This window comes from Geospiza fortis, unplaced genomic scaffold (assembly GCF_000277835.1).
Source record: "Geospiza fortis unplaced genomic scaffold, GeoFor_1.0 scaffold173, whole genome shotgun sequence".
Taxonomy (NCBI): Eukaryota; Metazoa; Chordata; class Aves; order Passeriformes; family Thraupidae; genus Geospiza; species Geospiza fortis.
Window position 1 is genome coordinate 295,372 of NW_005054334.1, and position 14,024 is coordinate 309,395.

At 40.7% G+C, this 14,024-nt stretch overlaps 1 protein-coding gene across 1 annotated transcript in view; it reads right to left on the minus strand.

Moving 5' to 3' along the window:
• Positions 1-1,771: 1,771 nt before the first annotated feature.
• Positions 1,772-14,024, minus strand: part of NUAK1 (NUAK family kinase 1) — a 48,354-nt gene continuing 36,101 nt past the window's right edge. Inside the window, exons 5-8 of the mRNA XM_005421790.3 lie at positions 13,729-13,794; positions 7,357-7,476; positions 6,921-7,053; positions 1,772-5,842 (exon numbers count right to left, since the gene is read on the minus strand). Of these exons, the coding sequence (XP_005421847.2) occupies positions 4,689-5,842; positions 6,921-7,053; positions 7,357-7,476; positions 13,729-13,794 (1,473 nt within the window). The 3' untranslated portion in view covers positions 1,772-4,688. The remainder of the gene's footprint in view (positions 5,843-6,920; positions 7,054-7,356; positions 7,477-13,728; positions 13,795-14,024) is intronic.

The window sequence follows — 14,024 nt, forward strand, 5'->3', positions numbered from 1 at the left end:
GAATCACAGAGAAAAATGTCAAATCAAACTGATCAGCTTCTTATATATACCAAATTTACATGAGTATCAGACATCTCCCTTCATTAGGCTGGTTACAACTTACCCTGTAGCTATAACTGAGGCTCTGCTGTTGCAAAGTTTTACTGTACATGCTTATTGAGTCAATAACAAATTCATCTGCAAATTCATTTGTCTGCAGTAACTAAAAATGCTCCTCTCTTGCTTCCTTGCTCCTGCCTTGCCCAAACCATAAAAACTCAACAATTTCTGGGAACCACCGGAATGCCTATGCAGTAAACATAAAGGAAGACCAGGTCTGTTTACAGATTTACTATGTAACTTCAGCTAAGGCATATTGCTCTGCACTTATCTTCTGTAATAAATAGGAAAATTAAAACTCTGAGTTCCCACCCCACCCTAAAGCTGTGCACTCAGAGATGTACAAACATGTACATAATTACTCCTCAGAGCTTGCCACAAATATGCATCATGCCCAGCCATCCAGAACCTTCTAAAAGTCTTTATTTTTAAAATTAAACAAATAATTTGCCCTCAGCTTCACTTTTTAACTACTGTGTTAAAAAGAAAAAAGAAGTTGTTTCATAATTGCCGTTACAGAAGAGACTTGCAGTATATTTTCCACCACCAGCACAATTAGACCTTATTTACCTCAGGTGCAAGAACAGGCATGCTGACTTTGACTATACACCTCATAATTCCTGACTCAATTAGGACACAGCAGATAATAATTCCTTTTGTAATGTATTAACGTCTGCCTACCCTTCTGTATCATTGGCTTCTTCCCTTTATTCCCACTGGGTTTTAAGTGGTTGTAATCTAGCAGCTACAGCCATGGCTTCTTGTTTTAAAAAGCTCAAGAGAGATAAAATGAATTAGAACAATTAAAGCCTTTTTCTTTTTTCATAATATCCATACCTTGGATCCTAATCCAAACTGCCTATAATTAAAAAAAGCAGAATATACACCACAGGTATCTTGGCTGGCTGCATCAAGGGTGAAGCTTAATGGTGTCTTGCTCAGAGCCAATACGAAGACATTGCCAACCATTTCCTTTATTTTAACAAGTCCCCAGCACACACAGCATACCTAACACCCAGCTTCCCTTATGATGTCCACTTGTTTTCCAAGAAAAACAATCTAAAGCCTTCTGGTGATTGCAGAGATTCCAAAAAATGAAAACTGACTCCCCTTTTTACCCTCTCACTAGCTGATTATTCTGTCTATTCAAAGCCATCTGACCAAATTCAACACACACTCGACAGCAGTGAATGGCCATCAGTCTTTTTTGATCAAATTACTGCTCAAACCCCCTAAATTTTACCAACAAAAACATTGTCAATAAACTGTCCCTTCCCAGACGGGGAGGAGAAAGGACCATGACCATCTGTCTCTGAGATACAAATGAGTTGTGCTCTGTCTGCTCAGCCAGCTCTGTCTCACCTACAGCACACCGGGCCCACAAACCTCATTTATTTTCAACAGAAAACCCCCAGCCAGTTGTTCTCCACCAAACTTTTCTAGAGTTGAAAGCTCTGTGTGCTTTGCAGTGCCAAATACTTCAGAGAAAGGAAGTCTCTGTGGCCACCCACATTATATTCAAATGCACAAATGAGCCAAGGAGGTTTGCATAAGCAACTTGGTACAAAGTGATGAGATGCTGCTGTATTTCTACATGACAAGTTCATTATTACCATTTGGCATTGGCTCATGCTGATGTACAGTAAAAAAGAAAAGGGAGACAGAGAGACAGTTCACAGTTACAGTAATTTCATTTTATTTAATAAAAAACAGTATCAGATTAAAAATACAAACACTTTGGGTGATTATCCAGCGTTTTTCCCTGTGTGCCTCGTAGAGCTCAAACCAACCAAGGATTGGGAGAAAAAACCCAAAAAAACCCCCCAAAAATAACATAACACCAAACAATTTTGGCCAGAGCTGTAAAATAATGTTGCACCAATTAAATTACACCAAATATATTATTATAACTTTGAAATGGCTTTCAGACCAATAAATAAAAAAAAAAGACAAATTCAAATAAAAAAGTTGACTTTGTATTACAAAAAAAATTAAATAAGAATCACAACACTAATAGTAACAATGTGCAGTCAAGTTTTTTTCTTCTCTTCTAGGAATGATAACATGCCAGTAAACATGTAACATGCCAGTAACATGCCAGTAAATCCCTACGTAACATTTCCAGTTTGGCAGCAAGCAGTCACTCACTCATTCACATTTGTACACAAGGAAGCAGGCCTGGGCAAAAGCCTCAGAGATAGGAGCCTTCAGAGTGCTCCTCACTTCCCTACCACAGCCAGCTGAGCTCCCTTCCCTTCATCCTGAAATCTCTATAACTCCACTCAAAGTTTAGTGCCAGATGTGCACAGAAGGCATGATGCACTGGACAGCACTGCACGGGACAGCACTGACTCACACCAGCTGAGGATGCAGCTCTTACACCCCAGGGCATGAGTTAAAAGCCATGGCTGCAAGGCACATCCACCCTTTTTTCAGAAAGGCCATGGAGGCTATGTTGAGTTGTTTTAAAATGCACCACAGCAAACCTGTTAAATCAACACACTGCAAAATGGTGCTGGTTTGGGATGGGGTAAAAGAGCACATGCAGGGCTTGTGAGAGAAGATGAGATGTCTGAATATCATACAGAGAGGTACGCATTTGTGACCTGCAGTTGCCCTTCCTGAGCAAATGACAGTGGGCCAGATTTCACTTGACCACCTGAGAGTACATCTCTCTGACATTTCATGGTATTGACGCTGTTTATTTCAGAGTCAAATTTGGTCCAGTGTAAGTGGATAAGTAAAAGGTAAAGGTTCTCCACAGATTAACTGATTTAGGAAACTCAGGCTGGTTCATCGTTATGCTAGGTAGCCCATTTGATTTTTAGGAGGAACCAGCAGACTTAAGTACCATAACACACTGAATAAGAGGAATCTGCAAGCGAAATAGCTCCCGGTCCCAGATGCCATCGATATATGGACTTATCCCCAATTCCCAAGGAATCCCCAGAGGAACTCTATTCGGTTTCTGCACCATCTCTACAATTTGGGACACAGTGGGTCAAACTCTGCTTTCAGTTCTAGTTACAGGGCAGGAGTGAGATCAGAACTTGTCCCATGCCCCCCTGCTCTGGGTATGAGTGTGGATACAAGTTTCGCAACTTTGGATCTCTTGACATTATCAGCTGAAACCTGTGATTTAATCACACCAGTGCACCTCCAAGAAAGCCAGGGGCTATGTGCTCATGGAAATGAGACTGAAATGGGCCTGAAGATTCCAGTTTGCCCAGGCCTGTCAAACACACAGTGCCTTTCTGACATAGGCTTACATTCAGGTAATCCAGTAGACCCACATGGTACCTTTATGGGAGTTGAAGCCTACAGTCTGGATAGCTGGATATGTCTGAGAACACAAATGCATACCTTTTTTTTTTTCAAACTGGTATCATTGCACACTCAGTACCAGCTACACTAGATAGAGGCAGGCCCACAACTTTATGCTAACTCTGTTACTAAATCTACCGCTATCATTTCATCATTCAATTCTTTCTCCTCCGTTAACACCAACCTAGACACATTTTCATTTGCAGAAAGGCATCTTCCCATTAACTTTCTGACCTCTATCCATTTCCTACATTCTACAACCTTTTCATTACCTAACATTCTGGTTGCAAACTACTGTCACCCCCAAATACTACAAGCTAGCAGCAAGGTGGCACAATTTGCTGATAGTGACTGAACTCTACACTGGAGGGTCAGTTAACCCTTGGGACCCTTTGTCAGATCCATCTTTGTCTGGGCATTCATCTGGCTGGCCATTTTGAAAGAGTCACAGATTGAACATATGGATTGAAATGCCTTAAAAGGTCATTTAGCTGCTGATAACATCCATTCCTTCCAGTTGCCATTATCATTTCTGTGGCTCTGTTTTTGCTGGTAGTTGGAAACAATTTTAGAACTTTCTACCCACTGAAGAGCAATGGGTCTGGTCATTGTGGAAGGTCTAGATATGAATGCCTGCTCCATTGCTTGTCCACAAACACCTCATGAGGTTTTTCTTGGGCAAGTCTCTCAAATTATCTTAGAACATGTTCAGAACCTCTCAAGTCACTCTGCTGGAAGGCACCATGATGACCACTTCACCTGGTGTCCTGCAAAATGCAAGCGAAAGATTCCCACTAAGCAATCACTGTACCCAGACAAATAACTTCAGAAGGAAATAAAGCCTCTTGTTCTAAAAGGCATCCAAATCTGACTTAAAGAATTCAGCTCATCTCTTCAAAAAGCTTATCTAATATTAATTACAAACATCTCAAAACGCGTGTCCCTCACTTCCAGTTTTAATTCTGTCTAGCTTTGAATTTGAGCCATCAAGTCTTGATGCTTTTGTCTGCTAGCTCCTGATGTGCTTTCATCACAGATACAAAGACCAAAGGTTTTTCTCTGGTCAGGTAGGTAATATTTTGAGGACACAAAATTAGAGAAGTATGAGATAGCTTTGGGGTAACTTTACTTGGAGTTCAGCTAAGTAGGTACAGTCAGCTCCTTTGAATCAAAACCTACCATTGTCAGCAAATCAGTGACCTGGCTTACTCCATCATAAAGGTACACAAATAACTCCCTTCCCTCCCTTTTCCATCTTCCCTCTGCTAGTTGAGCTTGTTGCAGATCTCTAGGGCTTTCTTGTAGACCTGAGTCACATCATCCATGTCTGTGAGAAGAGAAAAACTGCTGTCCCCCAGACGGTTGCGGTAACGCTTTAGATACTGTGGCCGTGGGCGGTTCTGAAGTCCTTCAAAGTCTTGGATCTGGAGGAAATTTTCAGCAGAGACACAGCTCCGTATTCTCTGCCTGTTTGGCCTGTTCTCTTGCAAATCCAGCAAATCAAATGAGTCACTGGACAAAATACTGTCATCACTAATTACACTGGAAGGGCGACTGTAACTTCGAAGTAATGTGTCCCCAGGCAAGACCATTTCTTCCATGGCCTCCAGCACTGGTGTGCCAGGGCTAATCAAAGCAGGTTCAATACTGTTGGTAGAATACTTGCTGTTATGTTTCAAGATGCCCTTACGCCTGCAGGAATGGCTGTAAGACCCATTTCTGGATGGCTCTGTGACGCCTGGAGAAGTGTCACTGTTTACTGTCTCATCATTATTGTCCAAGAGTTCAGAAGATTCACTTCTTTCTGGAGAGGAGTAATAGCCAGACTCCCTCTGCTGCGTCTTCTTTAAGATTCCTTTTTTTGGCATTAGTGAAGACTGCTTAGTGCCATATTTGCCAGCTACCTCTCCCTCTACAACACTTTTAATGGCCACACCAGTCCTACACAACTCTTGCTCCATCTTAAAAGCAGAGGGTAACACTGGGCTGACAACTCCTTCAATGAAACCTGCACTGTGAGAGCGATGTTCACTGTTGCTCCTTTTCTTCAGGATGCCTTTGGGTCTCTTGGAGGTCAGTTTGGTTGCATTTTCAGCTCCTCCTTCCTGGATGGACTGTGAAATGTCATTTTCCTTTTTTGATTTTTTCAGAGACCTTTGTCTCTCTAGTGTGACTTCAGGACCTTTGGGCTTAGAAAGGCACTTGATTTTGGTATCAGTCTCTGGTTGGAGGCCAGTAGAACGGTGATGCCAATCAATGAACCTTGCCAGCAGTGGGGACTCGGAGTCCCTCATGGCATCACAGTCACAGACACTGCTCTTGTAGCCCCAGTTAACCCACCAGTGGTTGGCAATATCTTCAATGGTTGCTCGGCGTTCAGGGTTCACCATCAGCATCCACCTGATAAGACCACGAGCATCTATGGGTGAAGAATGGCATGTAACACTTTTAGAGCATGGGCATTCTTAGGTTTGTCAGTTAAAATTGAAAGTGTGAAGACAATCAAATGAGCAAAAATAATGCTCCATACTACAGAGAAAGTGAAAAGGAACAAGGCTTTGACTGTCAGTCAATGATGGAAAATGCCTCTGAGCACTATTTTATCAGAAGAATATGATTCACTCTGGAAAATGTACTCTGGGCTATCCAATAAATTAATGTTTATACTGTATTAGACAGTTAATAGGTCCATATTACAGAAGGAAGTCACCAACCTATTGACTCTAATGACAAAGCTTAGAGGAAAATAAAACAAAATTGAGGTATTTTAAATTATCTACACATTATTGCTTCTGAATTTACTTTTTCCATAAACAATGTAGTCTTCTGTGTATTGTAAAGGTTTATTTCCACATAGAGAGCGAGAAGACAGAAAATTGAAAGGATTGGCAAACAACCAAAACAAGATAAATATTCATTTAAATATACTATTTGGATAGATATTTAAGGCTGGAAGGAGTCATTATAATCCATGAGCCAGACTTAGCTGCTACTCTTCTGTCAGATGACTGCTTAATGGGCTATCCTCAAAGCCAATGTGAACACAGGGGCATTCATTCAGATTTTGGCCTGCCTTCTTTAATAAGACACTGTGTTGCTCTGACCATTCACCTTCTCACTGCTTGTGGTAGCCCACAGTGTAGTGAGAGGACTGATCTGTACCAGTATGTTGTACAAGTTTACAGCTTGTCTGAACAATTCCACTTGCAATAGCTAACAGACCTTCCACTGCCACAGATCTACTTAAAAGAGCACATTACAGCTCCCCAAGGCAACAAAATCTATCTGCTACAAAACTTAAAATTTCAAAAGGGCTTTTGGAAAGTGCTGCACCCAGATGGGAATTTATAGCAGATGAACTCAGTAGGAGAATGAGATTTTTTTTTGGGTGTACATCATTCTAAAATGACACTGTAACATGTTGGAAGGGGCCAAACAAAATGCTCCATTCTGAACTGCTGTCAGCTCAGTACACGGCTCTCCCTCCTTCTTCATACCTGAGGTCTGTGTTGGCTCACGATATTCTCCGCTGCTGATCTGCCTGATGAGATTTTTGTGATCAAAGCCATCAAAGGGCATCGTTCCATAAACCAGAGTGTAAAGCAATACACCAAGGGCCCAGCTGTCAACCTGAAATACAGACACAACACGTGTGAAGCCCAGGAAAGTTGATCCCTGCCCTTCTCAATGCCATTAGCACCACAAGAGCAGCATCATGTCCAGCTGCACCTACTGCTGGGCAAAATGGTATCTAACATCTCACTAACCACCCACAGGCAATGTAAAAAAAAGTGAAGCAGCTTAAGAACTTCAAATATGGGACAAACCCAAGTGAACTCACATGTACAGTAACATTTGCATTAAGACTCCCTCTCAAGAACATTATCATCAAAGACATCCCCATACCACTACAGAAAAACTGACCCTTCTTACCTCTGGGCCTCTGTAAGGCCGTCCATTAACTATTTCAGGGGAAGCATACAGTGGACTTCCACAAAAGGTCTGCAGAAACTTGTCTTTATGATAAAGGTTGGAGAGTCCAAAATCAGCAATCTGTAAATAGAATTGCATAAGGCATTTGTAATATTAATGATTTCTTAAAGTAACAAAAAAATCCTTTATCAGGAAGGACTTGGCTGTATTTGTCTCTGCCATAGGGAAAACTCAATGTGTATTTTACTTTTCTCTCTAAAGATCCCTCAGAGAAGAAGGGTCCCCAAGTTAAGGCCTCCTGATTAGGAACAAGGATGCTTTGGGTCCATTCGCAGAGAGGCCACCAACTGCACAACCATCAGCTGGTAATTTTATCCTGGATGAATTGCATATGCCTGCAAAGACAATCTCATACTGGGAAGCCTGTTGTCCATTGACTGCTCTTCATCTTGTATAGTCATTAATACAAGAGGAAAGCAAGCAGAAAGTACCACCCTTCTTATCACACACATGCAAGCCAAAAGCCATGACCTTTAAATTCAACAGGAGGAGGGAGGCAGGAGTGTTGCAGGAAGGTAGAGCATTACTGAAGAAAGTGGTTTTTTAAATCATCTGGAATGTAGCTATACCTGAACAAGGGGCAAAGCAAAGCAGTCACTCACTCCTCCAGATTCAGGGACATGGGGCAGAGGAATCTGAGCTGTTAAGCCCACGAGATGGCTATCACGAGATGTCTATCATGAGATAATAAACACAAGTCTGGTTCCTAACTGGAAACAATGGGCCCAAATCCGGCTTGGCCAACACAAACAAAACTTCCCTTGGGACTGTTGGGAATATTGCCAAATATTCCAGAAATATTCCAGAAAAGTGCAGGATCAGGTCCAAATATTTTGTTTACTTCAATTCTCTGTTCTTGTTCTTACAAAACAAAGGCTGAGGACAGCAACACTAAATACTCCCACAACCTCTGCATTTTCCTTTTTTCTCTACACTGTCACCGTCATATTTTCTGAAAAATCTCCTTGCCCAGGATTTTCTCCTGGGAAGCTAAGAAGCCTCAGAGGAAAATGAAAACAATAAGCATCTGATTTGCTTCTCCTGTGTTTTGCTGCTTTGGAATGTGTTTGGACATTGTTTACCAACCGGTGGTTGTTCCATTGGTTTCATGTGAATTGTTTTTACTTAATGACCGATCAGTGCCAAGCTGTGTCAGGACTCTGGAAGGAGTCACGAGTTTTCATTAGTATCTTTTTAGCCTTCTGTCTGTATCCTTTCTGTATTCTTTAGTATAGTTTAGCTTAGTATTCTTTAATATAATATACATCATTAAATAATCAATTAGCCTTCTAAGAACATGGAGTCAGATTTATCATTCCTTCCCTCATCGGGGGTCCCTGAAAATACTACATAGCACAACGCAACACATCTCATTTTCATCTTGTTTAAAACCCAAATGTTTCTGCTTCCCAGAGATACTTGTATTACTGCCCACAATCAACATAATGCCTACATAAAAACCATAAAGCACAGGCATAAAAAAGGTATTGTAGATATAAAAGACAGGAGTTTTCTCTGGGTTTTCTTCGCCTTATTAATGTCTTTTCTACCATAAAGAAATTAAATCCCAGGAATTTTCACCAGAGAAAATTCATGAAAACACAAAGTCAGTGGGAAAGAAAAGGACTCGCCAGCACAATCATTCACTCTTGGCTTTCTGAAATGTGTATCATCGATGCCTCTAATACCTGCTGAGTTACATTGTTCAGTGAACTCTTGGAAAAGGTTAAGTCTTTGTCTCTACTACCTCAACTAGTACAGCTACACTGAAAAATGACACAGTTGAGATGAAACAGGAACACATATATGCTTTATGAACAGGCAGAAATAGATATATAGTTGTTAGATACTTTCATGTTAGAAATACAAACTTTTTATATATCCTTTTTACACAATTTTTAAAGTCACAAGTCAGATACGAGATTTCATGCTTCACTCTTCCCTATTTTGATGTTCTGCTTGTGCAGGTGTTTCGCTGACAATCTGTATTCATCCTGATCAAAGAGCAGCTGATTTCTGTTCATTAATTTTAATTCATCTCAACATGTTCATTCACAGATTGAATTCACTCAGTCCCTCAGACAGCGTATTATCAACCAACAGCAGAAAATTCAACCCTTAAATACATGCTGTTTGTAAAATCTTCATTGTATGGTTGGAATGTCATTGAAAACAGCTGGTGTAGAATCGCAGTCTGAAAACATATTCTCATGGCTCAGATTGCACTTAATTACCTTAAATTCTACTTTCTTATCAAGTCACCCTGCCTGGCTTGCAGAAAGTTGGTTTTAAGCCTTATGAAGTGTGCCCTGTCAATCAGGGGAAGAATGGGATCATTTCAGTGTTAAAAATTCTGGTCATTGATTTTTATTTTAGTTCAGGATGCAGCTAAGACAAGGAGAAACACTGCACAGTGTGATTCCTTATGAAAACACATTCCCTTAACACCATGGAATGTATAAAATGCATATGGATGTGCATGAATATATATGAATATATAATATATATATACACACACACACACATATAGGGATACATGCCGTTGTTCACTCTAAGAAACTCTCAGACTTGGGCATTCCTTATTTATGTTACAATCCACTCCCATGCTCACAGACTGATGTTTATCAGCTTTTCCCATTAAAATTGTCATGCCCCCCAAAACAAGATTAATAGAAGCCAACATTACTTCATGTTCTTGGCACTTAAATGGAACTAAGTCAAACAAGTCAAAAAAACTTCCTAAACTGGGAGGAGCAGAAAAGTGGACTTCCATTCCTCTTGCTTCAGGAGTATATGTTTCATATTTATTGATAGCTATGTTAAACCAGATGTAAGTTATTGTTGAAGTGTGGAATGTAAATTCCACAAAGTTCACACTCATGGAAATTGTCAGCTTTATCCCACTTAAGAATCTGTCTCTCTGTAGTGCAGATAGAGAAATAATTACGTCTCTTAAAGCAAATGAAATATATGTGCAGTTGGTGAGACTTCCAGCAAAGTAAATCCCAATTCCATACATTTAGTCTGTATATACAAAACCCTCGTGGGTTTTTAGCGGTTAGTCTGATTGGTGTCCCCTTACCAGCCCAAGAGAATGAGCAGTTAGCATGATTATGTTACTTGCATTGTTCTACTCTTCTGTCACTTTGGGGTTGATCATACGGTTATGTCAACCTCTGCTAGACATCTCTTTTAGCTGCAATTCCTAGCCCAGGAACCGTTCTCATCCCTACTGTGAACAAGGATGTCCAGTCTCACAAGTGTTTAAAGCTCATTTGATTCATTTATGTCTGCTGCATTTAGTTGTTTTCAGTAAAAGTCTGCAGGAAATAGTACTGCATACAAGTCCATAAAAAACCTAGTAATACACCACTGATTGGATCACTTTTTCCTCTCATTGCACTCCACCTCTGGCCTGTGGATATGCAGAGCTCTTCAAAATGTATACTTTTTGTGCTTCCAGACGCTGGTGTTTCTTTGTTGCTATAATTCTAACATGACTTTGCTTCCAGAGATTTTTACTCATCATCACAGCTCTTAAAAACAAAATAAACTCCTCCTTATGTCTCCACACTCCTTTATGACCTTCATTTAATTATCTAAAGCTTAAGAATGGTTTCTGAGTTAGTGTAATAACAAGTAAAATGGCCGGGACCCTTTTAGGTTGGATAATAATTTCTAATGGATTACTTGTCCTCTTTATTCCCTGTTTTAAAAGTATTTAAGCTGCTATACAGGGATCCATTTTTACAACATCGTATTTTTTCTTCACATTATTATGACATGTTTTTGTAAATCATAATGCATAGATCACTGGCTTCATCAGAAACATGTATTTAATTGCACATTTAACCCAAGAATAAAGAGATTCCTTTAATTTTCTCATTCTTAAAATCAAACTGCCAATTTTGTATTTGTAATCCACTGAATGAAATATAAATACTAGGAAAGTACAGATAAGACTATCAATTCATTTCTAGAAAATGCCTTCCCCTGAGTATTTGAAGCCTTCAGTCAATACCAAATCCCTGCATTTTTTTCTGCCTGAAAAAACCCCATGTAAATACTCTCAGAATGCAGACCTGATAAATTTACTCCTAATAAATAATTTACAGTTCCATATGTGTTTCCTTGCCAACGGTTACTGTTTAGTGAAACAAAGAAAAAGTGGGAAGTAAAATTCTGTGCAAGTAACACAGAAACCACAGCAACATGTTCAAAACCTCAGCATCAGGGAAATAGTGGCTGTATGCTTAACATCAAGTATTCAAAGCTGACCTTAGTCACAAGGTTTAGAAAAAGAGAGCAGAGAGAAAAAGAAAAACCATACCATTATGCATCTCTTGAAGCAATTCAAATTCAAACACTATTGACTGTAAGATGTATGAAATACCAATACCTTCCTGAGTTCAGTCTGTTTTTCAGTTTCATGAGACCCTTTGCACAAGTAGTGACTAGGGGACAGCCAAGAAGCCACTTCCCCATGCCAAGGCAGCCTTGCCTGCTCAGAGGCCTTAACAGTGAAGAGACGTAGCTGAGGAAAGACTGGAAATATGAAAAACACCTACAGCAGTTTAAGCACAATGCAAGTTAGGAAAGGGAAACCCTCAAGAAAAGCATGTCCAAATGCCTGGAAGGTATGTGAGGAGGCAGAGCCACCTGAATTTCTTCCACAGCACTGCCACTCGCTATGGCAGCTGAAATGCATCTGTGGTTCTGAAGCCCTTGGGTCAGCTCCAAGTGCAGACCAGACAAAGGCACCTGTTTTTGTCCCATCCCTCCACTCTACCCACAGGAGAACAACTCCCATAAAGGACAGAGGGGCAGGAGCAGAGCTGTCTGACAAAGCTCTGCTCCCCAGAGGCTTGAGGAAACGACTGGTTTTGCATATGAGGACCGCAGTGCAGAGATCCAGCCCTTCACAGCTAGCAAATTCCACAAATTCCTCATTTCTCTCAAGAATTCTCTGATTAGCTGGGAAGATAGTTTGGCATGTAATGTGAAAATAAAGGTCATCCTGCCTGCGGAAGCCTGATTTGTATACAATGTCCTTGAAAGGCTACTTTTTGTTTTCAGCACTGCTGAGAACGGCTCTGGCTGCTGCAGACAGCGTCCCTGTAGGAACAGGAGAGGGGAGGTCTGCTCCAACACTGGATGCTAACAGCAAAACATCCAAATATTGCCTTGGATGGGCCTTCTGTAAAAGACTATTTTTGGAAACCACATATTTATGTGCCTTTAATCCATTAGCTGATCCAAGTTAGCTTCTGTCATCAGCATTACACAGATAGCAGCTACCATGTGTTACTTTCCACTTCCATTGCACATCAACTCAAAAAAGATGGCAATCTCTCCACTGTGACGCACAGAAGGCAGTGCCTACAGCCCCAAGGCTTTCAGGGGAGACAAAAGGAAGACCCAGGCTATTTAGGTACTGGGCTACGCAAGTAGCTCCTTGATTAGTTTTTAAATTAAATACTGGATGCTCAAGCGTCAGCAGAAACTCTTTGGTGTTCCTCCCTCTGCTTGTTTGTCCATGGATGAGCACATCCAGCCACCCTTACATCCAGCTACCCAAGGAGGAAAAAAGTTGAAAGTGAAACAGGTTCAGCCACCTGGAAATTACACTTATTTTATAGAGGAATACAGATAGGATATATATATAGGAAATTACTCTGGAAATTAAATCTCTGCATTATTTAACTTTGTGCTACAGCTATAAACAACAGAAGACAGGAAAAGAAGTCATTCTCATGCTTTCACTGGGGAGAAATGGCATGGAAATGACATCACTGACATCACTATCCAAAGTATACGTTTGTGTCTGAAGTTCCAAGGCCACTTCCTAATGAAGCACATGTGCTTTACTAGGTTTATTTTGAAACTCTATTTGCTTATTTTCCAGCCATGATCAAAAGAACATTCAGACTCTTCTGTAGGAGGCACTTGAATCCTGTAGACCAGAACAGTTTTTTCCTAGCCCGAGAAGCAGCCAGCAATAATATCATTTGTACAATAAGCCTGATTGCACGAAATGCTCTGCTGTTTTCTACCAGTGGGTAGATACTGCATTGGGAATCGTGGCCTTTGTGTGGCAGGACAGGGCTTTCACCTCCAAAGTATGCAAAGCTTCATTTACTGTGTATTACTGGCAATCAGTGGTGTCTTCCCCCAGCCTCCAAAACTCTGAGCCTCTTGCCAGATGCTGTTGCTTAGTAGCTGTTACCATAACAATGGCTCTTCTAATGCCTTGGGTAAAAATGTTATAAAACATGCAAATCCATTCTGAGAAACTGAGAAAAAGAATCTTACCTTAATATTAAAATTGTCATCAAGAAGAATGTTTTCCAATTTTAGGTCCCTGTGGACAACACCATTCTGAAACAAGGAAGAAAAAAATGGGGAAGAGCATGAGAAAATATTGGAAAAATTAAAGGTGAGCTGGCAGGGTGGTCTTTGCATCTACATTTCAGGGCTGATTTCACTGTCATAACACTCATGGCCCAGTGACTAGTGGCAGGCGCTGTATTAGTCACTTGGTGTGTGGTTAAGGGAAGAATGACTGGAATCTGCCCTCCCACAGACACTCTGAAACATCGGAGGCGGGG